The sequence below is a fragment of the Heliangelus exortis genome, unplaced genomic scaffold, assembly GCF_036169615.1.
Source record: "Heliangelus exortis unplaced genomic scaffold, bHelExo1.hap1 Scaffold_101, whole genome shotgun sequence".
In the NCBI taxonomy this organism is placed as follows: domain Eukaryota; kingdom Metazoa; phylum Chordata; class Aves; order Apodiformes; family Trochilidae; genus Heliangelus; species Heliangelus exortis.
In genome coordinates, this window is record NW_027285921.1 from 625 (window position 1) to 17876 (window position 17252).

At 57.4% G+C, this 17252-nt stretch overlaps 1 protein-coding gene and 1 long non-coding RNA gene across 3 annotated transcripts in view; both read left to right on the forward strand.

The window, feature by feature from the left end:
* Positions 1-2117: 2117 nt before the first annotated feature.
* On the forward strand, positions 2118-3563 carry LOC139790622 (uncharacterized). 2 transcript variants are annotated; one of them, XR_011723559.1, is made up of 3 exons: positions 2118-2188; positions 2506-2580; positions 3482-3563. It is a non-coding gene; the product is annotated as an uncharacterized lncRNA (long non-coding RNA). The 2 variants fall into 2 exon arrangements; XR_011723560.1 differs by lacking the exon at positions 2118-2188 and adding an exon at positions 2314-2385.
* An 892-nt stretch (positions 3564-4455) lies between these two features.
* The window catches only part of LOC139790623 (cohesin subunit SA-3-like), a gene marked incomplete at both ends in the record, with an annotated part of 41350 nt that continues 28553 nt past the window's right edge, over positions 4456-17252 (forward strand). Inside the window, 8 exon segments of the mRNA XM_071732495.1 lie at positions 4456-4548; positions 4630-4726; positions 4825-4901; positions 6925-7129; positions 11076-11227; positions 13494-13567; positions 13650-13773; positions 13866-13964. Coding sequence (XP_071588596.1) covers positions 4456-4548; positions 4630-4726; positions 4825-4901; positions 6925-7129; positions 11076-11227; positions 13494-13567; positions 13650-13773; positions 13866-13964 — 921 coding nt within the window.

A 17252-nucleotide genomic window follows, 5' to 3' on the forward strand; every position in this document is an offset into this window, starting at 1 on the left:
GGGTAAAGGACCCCCCAACCCCCCCCCTAATGTGACCCCGGGGGGGCTCTGACCCCCCCTGTCCCCAATGGGACCCGAATTGGGGGGCTCTGACCCCCCCCCCACTGTGAACCCGGGGGGGGTTGGGGGGCTCTGACCCCCCCAAAATGTGACCCCGGGGGGGGTTCGGGGGGATCAGCTCCCCAATGGGACCCAAACTGGGGGGCTCTGACCCCCCCCAAATGTGACCCGGGGGGGGCTCTGACCCCCCCTGTCCCCAATGGGACACGAATTGGGGGGCTCTGACCCCCCCCAGTGTGACCCCGGGGGGGGGTTGGGGGGCTCTGACCCCCCCAGATTGTGACCCCGGGGGGGGTTTGGGGGGGTCAGGTCCCCAATGGGACCCAAGCTGGGGGGCTCTGACCCCCCCAAATGTGACCCCGGGGGGGGGTTCTGACCCCCCCTGTCCCCAATGGGACCCCAACTGGGGGGCTCTGACCCCCCCCAGTGTGACCCCGGGGGGGGTTGGGGGGCTCTGACCCCCCCAGATTGTGACCCCGGGGGGGTTTGGGGGGGTCAGGTCCCCAATGGGACCCAAGTTGGGGGGCTCTGACCCCCCCCAATGTGACCCCGGGGGGGGCTCTGACCCCCCCTGTCCCCAATGGGACCCGAATTGGGGGCTCTGACCCCCCCCCCAGTGTGACCCCGGGGGGGTTGGGGGGGCTCTGACCCCCCCACAGTGTGACCCCGGGGGGGGTTGGGGGGCTCTGACCCCCCCAAATTGTGACCCCGGGGGGGTTCGGGGGGGTCAGGTCCCCAATGGGGCCCGAATTGGGGGGGCTCTGACCCCCCCCCAGTGTGACCCCGGGGGGGGTTGGGGGGGCTCTGACCCCCCCAAATGTGACCCCGGGGGGGGGCTCTGACCCCCCCTGTCCCCAATGGGACTCGAACTGGGGGCTCTGACCCCCCCCCAGTGTGACCCCGGGGGGGGTTGGGGGGGCTCTGACCCCCCCAAATTGTGACCTGGGGGGGGCTCTGACCCCCCCTGTCCCCAGTGGGACCCCAACTGGGGGGCTCTGACCCCCCCCCATATTGTGACCCCCCCCCCCCCCCCGTCCCCAATGGGACCCGAATTGGGGGGCTCTGACCCCCCCCCAGTGTGACCCCCGGGGAGGGGGGAGGGGGGGGTGTCAGGGCCCCCCCCATCCTCCTGATGTCCCCGTCCCTTCCTGGGGGGTCCCTGGGGGGTCTCAGCTCCCCTATTTTGGGGGGGGGGTCCCCCCAATCCTCACCCCCTGTTCCCCCCCCCCCCAGGCCATGCCCCCCCCCCCGCCGCTCCTCCCGCATCCCGGGGGGCTCCAGCAGCCCCCCCACACACCATCACCACCCCACTCCTGACAGCTCGTGAGTGGATGGGGGGTTATTGGGGTGGGGGGGGGTCCCGGCTGCACCCCCCCCCACCCCTTTTTTTTTTTTTTTTTTTTTTTTTTTGTCCCCCCCCCCCCCCCTCCCCAGGGACTTGAGCAGCGGCGACTCCGGCAGCGACTTCGAGGAGACCCTGAGGCCCCGTGGGAAAAGGGGACCCCCCCGGGCACCTGTACGGCCTGAGCCCCCCCACTCGTGTCCTCTGAGGGGGTGGGGGGGTGTCCCCAAAGCCCCCCCCCCCCCCCCACGCGTGACACCCCCCCCTCCCCCCCCCCCCCCCCCCCCAGGCTTCCAAGCGTCCCCGGAGGAAGGAGCCGAGCAGGGAAGGGAGCAGCACATCAGGGTCCAACCCCCCCTTTGAGGCCACCAAATCGGGCAAGGTGGCTTTGGAGGCAACTCCTGGGGACAAAGAGGGGACAAGGGGACCCCCAAGAGTGGGGACTGTCCCCAACCCCCCCCTTTTTTTGTGTCCCCCCCCCCCAAATTTCCAAGCATCCTCAGAGGAAGGAGCCGAGCAGGGAAGGGAGCAGCACATCAGGGTCCAACAACCCCTTTGAGGCCACCAAATCGGGCAAGGTGGCTTTGGAGGCAACTCCTGGGGACAAGGAGGGGACAAGGGGACCCTCAGGGAGTGGGGGGCACGCGGGTGTCCCCAACCCCCCCCTTTTTTTTGTGTCCCCCCCCCCCCCAAATTTCCAAGCATCCTCAGAGGAAGGAGCCGAGCAGGGAAGGGAGCAGCACCCCGGAGTCCAACCCCCTCTTTGAGGCCACCAAATCGGGCAAGGTGGCTTTGGAGGCAACTCCTGGGGACAAGGAGGGGACAAGGGGACCCCCAAGAGTGGGGACTGTCCCCAACCCCCCCTTTTTTTGTGTCCCCCCCCCCCCCAAATTTCCAAGCATCCTCAGAGGAAGGAGCTGAGCAGTGAAGGGAGCAGCACCCCAGAGTCCAACAACCCCTTTGAGGCCACCAAATCGGGCAAGGTGGCTTTGGAGGCAACTCCTGGGGACAAAGAGGGGACAAGGGGACCCCCAAGAGTGGGGACTGTCCCCAACCCCCCCCTTTTTTTGTGTCCCCCCCCCCAAATTTCCAAGCATCCTCAGAGGAAGGAGCTGAGCAGGGAAGGGAGCAGCACCCCGGAGCCCAACCCCCCCTTTGAGGCCACCAAATCGGGCAAGGTGGCTGTGGAGGCAACTCCTGGGGACAAAGAGGGGACAAGGGGACCCCCAAGAGTGGGGACTGTCCCCAACCCCCCCTTTTTTTGTGTCCCCCCCCCCCAAATTTCCAAGCATCCTCAGAGGAAGGAACCGAGCAGGGAAGGGAGCAGCAGCCAGGAGTCCAACCCCCTGTTTGAGGCCACCAAATCGGGCAAGGTGGCTTTGGAGGCAACTCCTGGGGACAAGGAGGGGACAAGGGGACCCCTGGGGGGGTGGCTGTCCCCAAGCCCCCTCCTCAACGTGTGTCCCCCCCCCCAAATTTCCAAGCATCCTCAGAGGAAGGAGCTGAGCAGGGAAGGGAGCAGCACCCCAGAGTCCAACCCCCTCTTTGAGGCCACCAAATCGGGCAAGGTGGCTTTGGAGGCAACTCCTGGGGACAAAGAGGGGACAAGGGGGACCCCCAAGAGTGGGGACTGTCCCCAACCCCCCTTTTTTTGTGTCCCCCCCCCCCCAAATTTCCAAGCGTCCTCAGAGGAAGGAACCGAGCAGGGAAGGGAGCAGCACCCCAGAGTCCAACCCCCTGTTTGAGGCCACCAAATCGGGCAAGGTGGCTTTGGAGGCAACTCCTGGGGACAAAGAGGGGACAAGGGGACCCCCAAGAGTGGGGACTGTCCCCAACCCCCCCCTTTTTTTGTGTCCCCCCCCCCCAAATTTCCAAGCATCCTCAGAGGAAGGAGCTGAGCAGTGAAGGGAGCAGCACCCCGGAGTCCAACAACCCCTTTGAGGCCACCAAATCGGGCAAGGTGGCTTTGGAGGCAACTCCTGGGGACAAGGGGGGGACAAGGGGACCCCCAAGAGTGGGGACAGTCCCCAACCCCCCCTTTTTTTGTGTCCCCCCCCCCAAATTTCCAAGCGTTCTCAGAGGAAGGAGCCGAGCAGGGAAGGGAGCAGCACCCCGGAGTCCAACCCCCTCTTTGAGGCCATCAAATCGGGCAAGGTGGCCGTGGAGGCAACTCCTGGGGACAAGGAGGGGACAAGGGGACCCCCAAGAGTGGGGACTGTCCCCAACCCCCCCCTTTTGTTTGTCCCCCCCCCCCCCAAATTTCCAAGCATCCTCAGAGGAAGGAGCCGAGCAGGGAAGGGAGCAGCACCCCAGACCCCAACCCCCCCTTTGAGGCCACCAAATCGGGCAAGGTGGCTTTGGAGGCAACTCCTGGGGACAAGGAGGGGACAAGGGGACCCCCAAGAGTGGGGACTGTCCCCAACCCCCCCTTTTTTTGTGTCCCCCCCCCCAAATTTCCAAGCATCCTCAGAGGAAGGAACCGAGCAGGGAAGGGAGCAGCACCCCAGACCCCAACCCCCTCTTTGAGGCCACCAAATTGGGCAAGGTGGCTTTGGAGGCAACTCCTGGGGACAAAGAGGGGACAAGGGGACCCCCAAGAGTGGGGACTGTCCCCAACCCCCCCTTTTTTTGTGTCCCCCCCCCCCCCCAAATTTCCAAGCATCCTCAGAGGAAGGAGCCGAGCAGGGAAGGGAGCAGCAGCCAGGAGTCCAACCCCCTCTTTGAGGCCACCAAATCGGGCAAGGTGGCTGTGGAGGCAACTCCTGGGGACAAAGAGGGGACAAGGGGACCCCCAAGAGTGGGGACTGTCCCCAACCCCCCCCTTTTGTTTGTCCCCCCCCCCCCCAAATTTCCAAGCATCCTCAGAGGAAGGAACCGAGCAGGGAAGGGAGCAGCACCCCGGAGTCCAACCCCCTGTTTGAGGCCACCAAATCGGGCAAGGTGGCTTTGGAGGCAACTCCTGGGGACAAAGAGGGGACAAGGGGACCCCCAAGAGTGGGGACTGTCCCCAAGCCCCCTCCCCAACATGTCCCCCCCCCCAAATTTCCAAGCATCCTCAGAAGAAGGAACCGAGCAGGGAAGGGAGCAGCAGCCCAGAGTCCAACCCCCTCTTTGAGGCCATCAAATCGGGCAAGGTGGCCGTGGAGGTAACTCCTGGGGACAAGGGGGGGACAAGGGGACCCTCGGGGTTGGGGGGGTCCCATCTGGTGTCCCTGTGCCCCCCCCAGGTGGTGGTGGATGAGTGGTTGGACAGCTACAAGCAGGACCGGGAGTCGGGCTTCCTGGAGCTCGCCAACTTCCTCGTCCGTTCCTGCGGGTGCAGAGGTGGGGGGGGGTTTTTTTTTTTTTGGGGGGGGGGGGGTCTCTGCTGATTGTTCCCCCCCGTCCCATCACCCCTTGTGTCCCCTCCCCTTTTTTTCCAGGCGTGGTGACCCAGAAGATGTTCCGGGAGCTGCAGAACTCGGAGATCATCCGGCAGCTGACGGAGAAATTCCAGGAGGTGGGAAGAGGGGGGGTGGGTGGGGAAAGGGGGGGTCCCTGGGCTTAACTCCCCCCCCCCCCCCCCGTTCCATCCCATCCAATCCCAGTTATCCCATCCCATCCCTTCCCATCCCATCCCAGTTATCCCTTCCCATCCATCCCATCCACCCAATCCCACCCCCATCCCATCCATCCCATCCACCCACCCCATCCCATCCCATCCCTTCCCATCCATCCCATCCCATCCCATCCCATCCCATCCCATCCCATCCCATCCCATCCATCCCATCCCATCCCACCCCATCCCATCCCATCCCTTCCCATCCATCCCATCCCATCCCATCCCATCCCATCCCACCCCATCCCATCCCATCCCATCCCTTCCCATCCCATCCATCCCATTCCATCCCATCCCATCCCATCCATCCTAACCCTTCCCTCCCTCCCATCCCATCCACCCTATCCCACCCCACCCCATCCCATTTATCCCATCCCATTTATCCCATTTATCCCATCATTCCCATCCCATCCATCCCATTTCACCCCATCCCATCAATCCCATCCCATTTATCCCATCCCATCCCATCTCATCCCATTTATCCCATTCATCCTATCCTGCCCCATCCCATTTATCCCATTTTTCCCATCATTGCCATTTGTCCCATTTATCCTATTTATCCCATCCATCCCATTTATCCCATTTATTCCATCATTCCCATTTATCCCATACCATTTATCCCATTTATCCCATCCATCCCATCCCGTTTATCCCATTTATCCCATCATTCCCATTCATCCCATCCCATTTATCCCATTTATCCTATTTATCCCCTCATTCCCATCCTGTTTATCCCACTTATCCCATTTACCCCATCCATCCCATTTATCCTATTTTTCCTCTCATTCCCATCCCATTTATCCCATTTACCCCATTCATCCCATTAATCCCATTTATCCCCTCATTCCCATCCCATTAATCCCATTTATCTCATTTTTCTTCTCATTCCCATCCCATTTATCCCATTTACCCCACTTACCCCATTTATCCCCTCATTCCCATCCCATTTACCCCATTTACCCCCCTCACCCCATCATTCCCACCCCATCCCATCCATCCCATTTACCCCACTTATCCCATCCATCCAATTACCCCATTTACCCCATCCATCCCATCCATCCCATCCCATTTACCCCCATTTACCCCATTTACCCCCATTTTTCCCATTTATCTCATCCCATCCCATTTACCCCATTTATCCCATTTACCCCATTTACCCCCCCTCACCCCATCATTCCCATCCATCCCATCCCATCCATCCCATTTATCCCATTTACCCCATTTATCCCATTTACCCCATTTATCCCATTTATCCCATTTACCTCATTTATCCCATTTATCCCATCCATCCCACTTATCCCATTTATCCCATTTATCCCATTTACCCCATCATTCCCATCCCATTTACCCCATTTACCTCATTTATCCCCTCATTCCCATCCCATTTACCCCATTTACCCCATCCATCCCATTTACCCCATCCATCCCATTTACCCCATTTATCCCATTTATCCCATTTACCCCATTTACCCCATCATTCCCATCCATCCCATCCCATCCATCCCATTAATCCCATTTATCCCCTCATTCCCATCCCATTTATCTCATTTATCCCATTTACCCCATTTACCCCACTTATCCCATCCATCCCAACCCATTTACCCCATTTACCCCATTTACCCCATCCATCCCATCCATCCCATCCATCCCATCCCATTTACCCCATTTACCCCATCTATCCCATTTACCCCATTTACCCCATTTCCCCCATTTCCCCCATTTATCCCATTTATCCCCTCATTCCCATCCCATTTACCCCATTCCCCCCATTTCCCCCCCTCACCCCCTCATTCCCATCCCATTTCCCCCATTTCCCCCCTTTACCCCCTTTACCCCCTCACCCCCTCATTCCCACCCCATTCCCCCCATTCCCCTCATTCCCCCCCCATCCATCCCAAACCTTTTTCCCCCCCCTTTTCCTCAGGACTCCCCGGGATACCCCTTGGCCCTCCCCTCCCGGCCCTGGCGCCGGTTCCGAGCGGGGTTCTGCCAGGTCCTGGGGGTCCTGGTCCAACGGGTCCGTTTCAGCATCCTCTACGACGAGTTCCTCATGGATTCCCTCCTCTCCCTCCTCGTCGGCCTCTCCGACTCCCAGGTCCGGGCGTTCCGGCACACCAGCACCCTGGCGGGTAGGGAGCACCCCTGGAATCATGGGTAGGGAGCACCCCTGGAATCATGGGATCATGGGATCGTGGGATAATCCTAGAATCATCCTAGAATCATCCTAGAATCATCCTAGAATCATGGAATCATGGGATCATGGAATCCTAGAATCATGGGATCATGGGATCATCCTAGAATCATGGAATCATAGAATCATGGATTCATGGAATCATCGAATCCTGGAATCTTAGAATTATAGAATCCTAGAATCATAGAATCCTAGAATCTTAGAATCATGGGATCATGGAATTATAGAATTCTAGAATCCTAGAATCATCCTAGAATCATGGAATCATGGAATCCTAGAATCCTGGAATCTTAGAATCATCCTAGAATCCTAGAATCATAGAATCATGGAATCATAGAATCGTAGAATCTTAGAATCATGGAATCATCCTAGAATCATCCTAGAATCCTAGAATCATCCTAGAATCCTAGAATCACAGAATTCTAGAATCCTAGAATCACAGAATCAGAATCATAGAATCATCATAGAATCCTAGAATCATGGAATCATAGAATCATAGAATTATAGAATCTTAGAATCATAGAATCATGGAATCATGGAATCATGGAATCATCCTAGAATCATAGAATCATGGGATCATGGGATCATGGGATCATCCTAGAATCATGGAATCATAGAATCATGGATTCATGGAATCATGGAATCATCATAGAATCATCATGGAATCATGGAATCATGGAATCATCCTAGAATCCTAGAATCTTAGAATCATGGAATCATGGAATCATAGAATCATCATAGAATCATGGAATCATCATCCTAGAATCATGGAATTCTAGAATTCTAGAATCCTAGAATCATCCTAGAATCATGGAATCATGGAATCATAGAATCGTAGAATCTTAGAATCATGGAATCATGGAATCATCGTAGAATCATCCTAGAATCCTAGAATCATCCTAGAATCATGGAATCATCCTAGAATCATAGAATCATAGAATCATGGAATCATGGAATCATCCTAGAATCATAGAATCATGGGATCATGGGATCATGGAATCATCCTAGAATCATGGAATCATAGAATCATGGATTCATGGAATCATGGAATCATCATAGAATCATCCTAGAATCATCCTAGAATCATAGAATCATGGATTCATGGAATCATCCTAGAATCCTAGAATCTTAGAATCATGGAATCATGGAATCATGGAATCCTAGAATCATCCTAGAATCATGGAATCCTAGAATCCTGGAATCTTAGAATCATAGAATCCTAAAATCATAGAATCATAGAATCTTAGAATCATAGAATCATCGTAGAATCATAGAATCATGGAATCATGGAATCCTAGAATCATCCTAGAATCCTAGAATCATGGAATCATGGAATTATAGAATCCTAGAATCCTAGAATCTTAGAATCATAGAATCCCAGAATCCCAGAATCCTAAAATCCTCGAATTATAGAATCCTAGAATCCTAGAATCCTAGAATCTTAGAATCCCAGAATCCTAGAATCCTAGAATCATGGAATCATAGGATCCTGGAATCCTAGAATCATAGAATCATGGAATCATAGAATCTTAGAATCTTAGAATCATGGAATCATAGAATCCTAGAATCATCCTAGAATCATGGAATTACAGAATCCTAGAATCCTAGAATCCTACAATCCTAGAATCTTAGAATCCTAGAATCATGGAATCATAGAATCCTAGAATCATGGAATCATGGAATCATCCTAGAATCATGGAATCCTAGAATCCCAGAATCCCAGAATCCTAGAATCCTAGAATCATGGAATCATAGAATTATAGAATCATAGAGTCCTGGAATCATGGAATCATAGAATCCTAGAATCCTGGAAACTTAGAATCTTAGAGTCATAGAATCCTAGAATCCTGGAATCCTAGAATCATAAAATCCTAGAATCCTAGAATCATAGAATCCTACAATCATAGAATCCTAGAGTCATGGAATCATGGAATCCTAGAATCCTAGAATCCTAGAATTATAGAATCCTAGAATCCTAGAATCCCAGAATCCCAGAATCCTAGAATCCCAGAATCCCAAATCCCAGAATCCTAGAATCAGAATCCTAGAATCCCAGAATCCCAGAATCCCAAATCCCAGAATCCCAGAATCAGAATCCTAGAATCCCAGAATCCCAGAATCCCAGCATCCCAGAATCCTAGAATCAGAATCCCAGAATCCTAGAATCCCAGAATCCCAGAATCCCAGCATCCCAGAATCCTAGAATCAGAATCCTAGAATCCTAGAATCCCAGAATCCCAGAATCCCAGAATCAGAATCCTAGAATCCTAGAATCCCAGAATCCCAGAATCCTAGAATCTCAGAATCCCAGAATCCCAGAATCCCAGATCCCAGAATCCTAGAATCAGAATCCCAGAATCCCAAATCCCAGAATCCTAGAATCAGAATCCCAGAATCCTAGAATCCCAAATCCCAGAATCCCAGAATCCGAATCCTAGAATCCCAGAATCCCAGAATCCCAAATCCCAGAATCCTAGAATCAGAATCCTAGAATCCCAGAATCCCAGAATCCTAGAATCGCAGAATCCCAGAATCCCAGAATCCCAGAATCCCAGAATCCTAAAATCCCAGAATCCCAGAATCCCAGAATCCAAATCCTAGAATCCCAGAATCCCAGAATCCCAGAATCCCAGAATCCCAGAATCCCAGAATCCTAAAATCCCAGAATCCCAGAATCCCAGAATCCAAATCCTAGAATCCCAGAATCCCAGAATCCCAGAATCCCAGAATCCCAGAATCCTAAAATCCTAGAATCCCAGAATCTTAGAATCCCAGAATCCCAGAATCCCAGATCCCAGAATCCTAGAATCAGAATCCCAGAATCCCAAATCCCAGAATCCTAGAATCAGAATCCTAGAATCCCAGAATCCCAGAATCCCAGCATCCCAGCATCCCAGAATCACAGAATCCCAGAATCCCAGAATCCCAGAATCCCAGAATCCCAGAATCCTAGAATCCTAGAATCCCAGAATCCCAGAATCCCAGAATCCTAAAATCCTAGAATCCCAGAATCCCAGAATCCCAGAATCCTAGAATCCCAGAATCCTAGAATCCCAGAATCCCAGAATCCTAGAATCCCAGAATCCCAGCATCCCAGAATCCTAGAATCCTAGAATCCCAGAATCCCAGAATCCCAGAATCCTAGAATCCTAGAATCCCAGAATCCTAGAATCCCAGAATCCCAGAATCCCAGAATCCTAGAATCCCAGAATCCTAGAATCCCAGAATCCCAGAATCCCAGAATCCTAGAATCCCAGAATCCTAGAATCCCAGAATCCCAGAATCCCAGAATCCTAGAATCAGAATCCTAGAATCCTAGAATCCCAGAATCCTAGAATCATAGAATCCCAGAATCCCAGAATCCCAAATCCCAGAATCCTAGAATCAGAATCCTAGAATCCTACAATCCCAGAATCCCAGAATCCTAGAATCCCAGAATTCCAGAATCAGAATCCCAGAATCCCAGAATCCCAGCATCCCAGAATCCTAGAATCAGAATCCTAGAATCCTAGAATCCCAGAATCCCAGAATCCCAGAATCAGAATCCTAGAATCCTAGAATCCCAGAATCCCAGAATCCCAGAATCCCAGAATCCTAGAATCCCAGAATCCCAGAATCCCAGAATCCCAGAATCCTAGAATCCCAGAATCCCAGAATCCCAGAATCCCAGAATCCTAGAATCTCAGAATCCCAGAATCCCAGAATCCTAGAATCCCAGAATCCCAGATCCCAGAATCCTAGAATCAGAATCCCAGAATCCCAAATCCCAGAATCCTAGAATCAGAATCCCAGAATCCTAGAATCCCAGAATCCCAGAATCCCAGAATCCCTGGAATCATTGGGGTGGGGGTCTCCCCTCACCCCCCTCTCTCTGTTCCCCCAAGCCCTGAAGCTGATGACGGCGCTGGTGGAGGTGGCTCTGGGCCTGGCTCTGACCCAACAGAACCAGCGGCGCCAGTTCCGGGCGGAACGGGACAAGGGACCCTCCCGCTGGGCTGCTGGGAAGCTGGAAAAGCTCCTGGAAAACCAGAGGGAGGTGAGGAGGGAGCTGGGAGGGGGATTGGGGGGGGGGGATGGGGTGGGATGGGATGGGATGGGGTGGGATGGGGTGGGATGGGGGGAATGGGGTGGAATGGGATGGAGGGGATGGGATGGGATGGGATGGGATGGATGGGATGGGATGGATGGGATGGGATGGGATGGGATGGGATGGGGTGGGATGGGATGGGATGGGATTGATGGGATGGGATGGGATGGGATGGAATGGGATGGATGGGGTGGGATGGGATGGGATGGGATTGATGGGATTGGATGGGATGGGGTGGGATGGGTGGGATGGGATGGAATGGGATGGGGTGGGATGGATGGGATGGGATGGGGGGGATGGGATGGGATGGGATGGGATGGGATGGGGGGGATGGGATGGAGGGGATGGATGGGATGGGATGGGATGGGATGGGATGGGGTGGATGGGATGGGATGGGATCGGATGGGATGGATGGGATGGGATGGGATGGATGGGAGAAATGGGATAGGGTGGGGTGGGGTGGATGGAATGGGATAAATGGGATAAATGGGATGGGATGGAGGGGTGGGGTGGGATGGGGTGGAATGGGGTGGAGGAGATGGGATGGGATGGGATGGGATGGATGGGATGGGATGGGATGGGATGGGATGGGATGGGATGGGATGGGATGGAGGGGATGGGGTGGGATGGGGTGGGATGGGATGGGATGGGATGGGATGGGATGGGGTGGGATGGATGGGATGGGATGGGATGGGATGGATGGGATGGGATGGATGGGATGGGATGGGATGGATGGGATGGGATGGGATGGGATGGGGTGGGATGGGATGGGATGGGATGGAGGGGATTGGATGGGATGGGGTGGGATGGAGGGGATGGGTGGGGTGGGGTGGGGTGGGATGGGATGGGATGGGATGGGGTGGGATGGAGGGGATGGGATGGGATGGGTGGGATGGGGTGGGGTGGGATGGGATGGGATGGGGTGGGGTGGGATGGGATGGGATGGAGGGGATGGATGGGATGGGATGGGATGGAGTGGGATGGGATGGGGTGGATGGGATGGAGGGGATGGGATGGAGGGGATGGATGGGATGGGATGGGATGGAATGGGGTGGAGGGGATGGGATGGGATGGGGTGGGATGGAATGGGGTGGATGGGATGGGATGGGATGGGATGGGATGGGGTGGGATGGGATGGATGGGATGGGATGGGATGGGATGGGATGGAGGGGATGGAATGGGATGGGATGGAGGGGATGGGATGGGATGGGATGGGGTGGGATGGGATGGGATGGGATGGGATGGGATGGGATGGGGTGGAGGGGATGGGATGGGATGGATGGGATGGGGTGGGGTGGGATGGGGTGGGATGAGGTGGGATGGGATGGATGGGATGGGATGGGATGGATGGGATGGAATGGGATGGATGGGATGGAATGGGATGGGATGGGGTGGATGGGATGGGATGGATGGGATGGGATGGGATGGGAGGGGATGGAGGGGATGGAATGGGATGGGATGGGATGGGGTGGGGTGGGATGGGATGGAGGGGATGGGATGGGATGGAGGGGATGGGTGGGGTGGGATGGGGTGGGGTGGGATGGGATGGAGGGGAGGGATGGGATGGGGTGGGATTGATGGGATGGGATGGGGTGGGGGGAATGGGGTGGAATGGGATGGATGGGATGGGATGGAATGGAATGGAGGGGATGGATGGGGTGGGGTGGGATGGAATGGGGTGGATGGGATGGGATGGGATGGGATGGGATGGGATCGGATGAATGGGGTGGGATGGAGGGGATGGATGGGATGTGGTGGGGTGGGATGGGATGAAATGGGATGGAATGGAATGGAGGGGATGGATGTGGTGGGATGGGATGGATTTGATGGGATGGAGTGGGGTGGCATAGGATGGATGGGATGGGATGGGATGGGTGGGATCGGATGAATGGGGTGGGATGGAGGGGATGGATGGGGTGGGGGGGGATGAGATGGGATGGGATGAAGTGGGATGGGATGGAATGGAGGGGAGGGATGGGATGGGATGGGGTTTTATGGGATGGGATGGAATGGAGGGGATGGATGGGGTGGGGTGGGGTGGCGTGGGATGCATGGGATGGGATGGGATGAATTGGATGGGGTGGGACATTGGGGTGGGATGGATGGGATAAATGGGATGGGATTGCTGGGATAGCACCCACCCCATCCCATCCATTCCCTCCATCCCATCCCACCCCACCCCACCCCCCTGAAATCCCGGGTGGGTTCTTGGCAGCTGCGGGAGCAGCAGGAGGAGATCGAGAACATGATGAACGTCATCTTCAAGGGGGTCTTTGTCCATCGTTACAGGTCGGGAGGGGCAGGGGGGTGGGTGGGGGGGTCTCGGGGGGGTCCCAAGGAGGGGGTGGAGCCTCGGGTGCCCCTGTCCCAGGGACGTGGTGCCCGAAATCCGCGCCATCTGCATGGAGGAGCTGGGGACCTGGATGCGCCGCTCGGCCGCCTCCTTCCTCACCGACAGCTACCTCAAGTACATCGGCTGGACCCTGCACGACAAGGTTTGGGGGGGCTCCCCAGGGCTGGGGGGGTGGCCCGGGGGTCCCGCTGACAAAATTCGGGGGGGGTCGTGTTTTGTTTCCCCCCCCCACAGCAGAAGGAGGTGAGGCTGCAGTGCGTCAAGGCGCTGCAGGGGCTCTACGGCCACCCGGGCACGGCCACGCACATGGAGCTCTTCACCAGTCGCTTCAAGGTGAGCAAAGGGGTGGCCTCACCCCTGTCCTGAGGGTTGGGGACATTGGGGTTGGGGTGGGGAGACTGGGGTGGGGACATTGGGCTGGGGACCCTCCTGTGTCCCCACCGGTGCCACCGCCGCGTCCTGGGATGAGGAAGAGCTCGGTGTGGCCGTGTCACCTCGTGTCCCCTGGTGTCCCCTGGTGTCCTGGTGGCTTGTCCCCAACCTCAGGTGTGTCCCCCCCACTGTCCTGGGGCTCAGGGACCTTCCTTAGGGACATTAGGGTTGGGGACACGAGGGTTAGGGACAAACCTTGGGGACCCTCCTGTGTCCCCACCGGTGCCACCGCCACGTCCTGGGATGAGGAAGAGCTCAGTGTGGCCGTGCCCCCTCGTGTCCCTTTGTGTCCCCTGGTGTCCTGGTGGCTTGTCCCCAACCTCAGGTGTGTCCTAAGGGTTGGGGACATTAGAGTTGGGGTGGGGACACTGGGGTGGGGACATTGGGCTGGGGACCCTCCTGTGTCCCCACTGGTGCCACCGCCACATCCTGGGACGAGGAGGAGCTCGGTGTGGCCATGTCACCTCGTGTCCCCTGGTGTCCTGGTGGCTTGTCCCCTACCTCAGGTGTGTCCCCCTCCCATGTCCTGAGGGTTGGGGACATTAGGGTTGGGGTGGGGACACTGGGGTGGGGACATTGGGCTGGGGACCCTCCTGCCCCAGGGGACGTCCCCACCGGTGCCACCGCCGCGTCCTGGGATGAGGAAGAGCTTGGTGTGGCCCTGCCACCTCGTGTCCCCTGGTGTCCCCTGGTGTCCTGGTGGCTTGTCCCCAACCTCAGCTGTGTCCCCACGTGTCCTGGGGCTCAGGGACCTTCCTTAGGGACATTAGGGTTGGGGACATTAGGGTTACGGACCAACCTTGGGGACCCTCCTGTGTCCCCACCGGTGCCACCACCGCATCCTGGGACAAGGAAGAGCTCGGTGTGGCCCTGCCACCTCGTGTCCCTTTGTGTCCCCTCATGTCCCCTCGTGTCCCCTGGTGTCCTGGTGGCTTGTCCCCTACCCCAGGTGTGTCCCCTCCCATGTCCTAAGGGTTGGGGACATTAGGGTTGGGGTGGGACACTGGGGTGGGGACATTGGGCTGGGGACCCTCCTGTGTCCCCACCGGTGCCACCGCCGCGTCCTGGGATGAGGAAGAGCTCGGTGTGGCCCTGCCCCCTCGTGTCCCCTCGTGTCCCTTCGTGTCCCCTGGTGTCCTGGTGGCTTGTCCCCAACCTCAGCTGTGTCCCCTCCCATGTCCTAAGGGTTGGGGACATTAGGGTTGGGGTGGGGACATTGGGCTGGGGACCCTCCTGCCCCAGGGGACGTCCCCACCGGTGCCATCGCCACGTCCTGGGGCAAGGAGGAGCTCGGTGTGGCCATGTCCCCTCGTGTCCCCTCGTGTCCCCTGGTGTCCCCTGGTGTCCTGGTGGCTTGTCCCCAACCTCAGGTGTGTCCCCTCCCATGTCCTAAGGGTTGGGGACATTAGGGTTAGGGTGGGGACATTGGGCTGGGGACCCTCCTGTGTCCCCACCGGTGCCACCACCGTGTCCCGGGACAAGGAAGAGCTCGGTGTGGCCCTGCCCCCTCGTGTCCCCTCGTGTCCCCTGGTGCTGGTGGCTTGTCCCCAACCTCAGCTGTGTCCCCACATGTCCTGGGGTTAGGGTTAGGACCTTGGGGACATTGGGCTGGGGACATTGGGCTGGGGACCCTCCTGTGTCCCCACCGGTGCCACCACCGTGTCCCGGGACGAGGAAGAGCTCGGTGTGGCCCTGCCACCTCATGTCCCCTCGTGTCCCCTGGTGTTCCCTGGTGTCCTGGTGGCTTGTCCCCAACCTCAGCTGTGTCCCCACATGTCCTGGGGTTAGGGTTAGGACCTTGGGGACACTGGGGTGGGGACATTGGGCTGGGGACCCTCCTGTGTCCCCACCGGTGCCACCGCTGTGTCCTGGGATGAGGAAAAGCTCGGTGTGGCCGTGTTACCTCGTGTCCCCTGGTGTCCTGGTGGCTTGTCCCCAACCTCAGCTGTGTCCCCCCCCATGTCCTGGGGCTCAGGGACCTTCCTTAGGGACATTAGGGTTGGGGACATAAGGGTCAGGGACCAACCTTGGGCTGGGGACCCTCCTGTGTCCCCACCGGTGCCACCGCCGCGTCCTGGGATGAGGAAAAGCTCGGTGTGGCCGTGCCACCTCGTGTCCCCTCGTGTCCCCTGGTGCTGGTGGCTTGTCCCCAACCTCAGCTGTGTCCCCACGTGTCCTGGGGTTAGGGTTAGGACCTTGGGGACACTGGGGTGGGGACATTGGGCTGGGGACCCTCCTGTGTCCCCACCGGTGCCACCACCGTGTCCTGGGACAAGGAAGAGCTCGGTGTGGCCGTGTCACCCTCGTGTCCCCTGGTGTCCTGGTGGCTTGTCCCCAACCTCAGGTGTGTCCCCTCCCATGTCCTAAGGGTTGGGGACATTAGGGTTGGGGTGGGGAGACTGGGGTGGGGACATTGGGCTGGGGACCCTCCTGTGTCCCCACTGGTGCCACCACCGCGTCCTGGGATGAGGAAGAGCTCGGTGTGGCCCTGCCCCCTCGTGTCCCCTCGTGTCCCCTGGTGTCCTGGTGGCTTGTCCCCTACCTCAGCTGTGTCCCCACGTGTCCTGGGGCTCAGGGACCTTCCTTAGGGACATTAGGGTTAGGGACAAACCTGGGGACCCTCCTGTGTCCCCACCGGTGCCACCACTGTGTCCCGGGACGAGGAAGAGCTCGGTGTGGCCGTGTCACCTCATGTCCCCTCGTGTCCCCTGGTGCTGGTGGCTTGTCCCCTACCCCAGGTGTGTCCCCTCCCATGTCCTAAGGGTTGGGGACATTGGGGTTGGGGTGGGGACACTGGGGTGGGGACATTGGGCTGGGGACCCTCCTGTGTCCCCACCGGTGCCACCACCGCGTCCTGGGATGAGGAAGAGCTCGGTGTGGCCCTGCCACCTCGTGTCACCTCGTGTCCCCTGGTGTCCCCTGGTGTCCTGGTGGCTTGTCCCCAACCTCAGCTGTGTCCCCCCCCATGTCCTGGGGCTCAGGGACCTTCCTTAGGGACATTAGGGTTGGGGACACGAGGGTTAGGGACCAACCTTGGGGACCCTCCTGTGTCCCCACTGGTGCCACCACCGTGTCCCGGGACGAGGAAGAGCTCGGTGTGGCCGTGTCACCTCATGTCCCCTCGTGTCCCCTGGTGCTGGTGGCTTGTCCCCTACCCCAGGTGTGTCCCCTCCCATGTCCTAAGGGTTG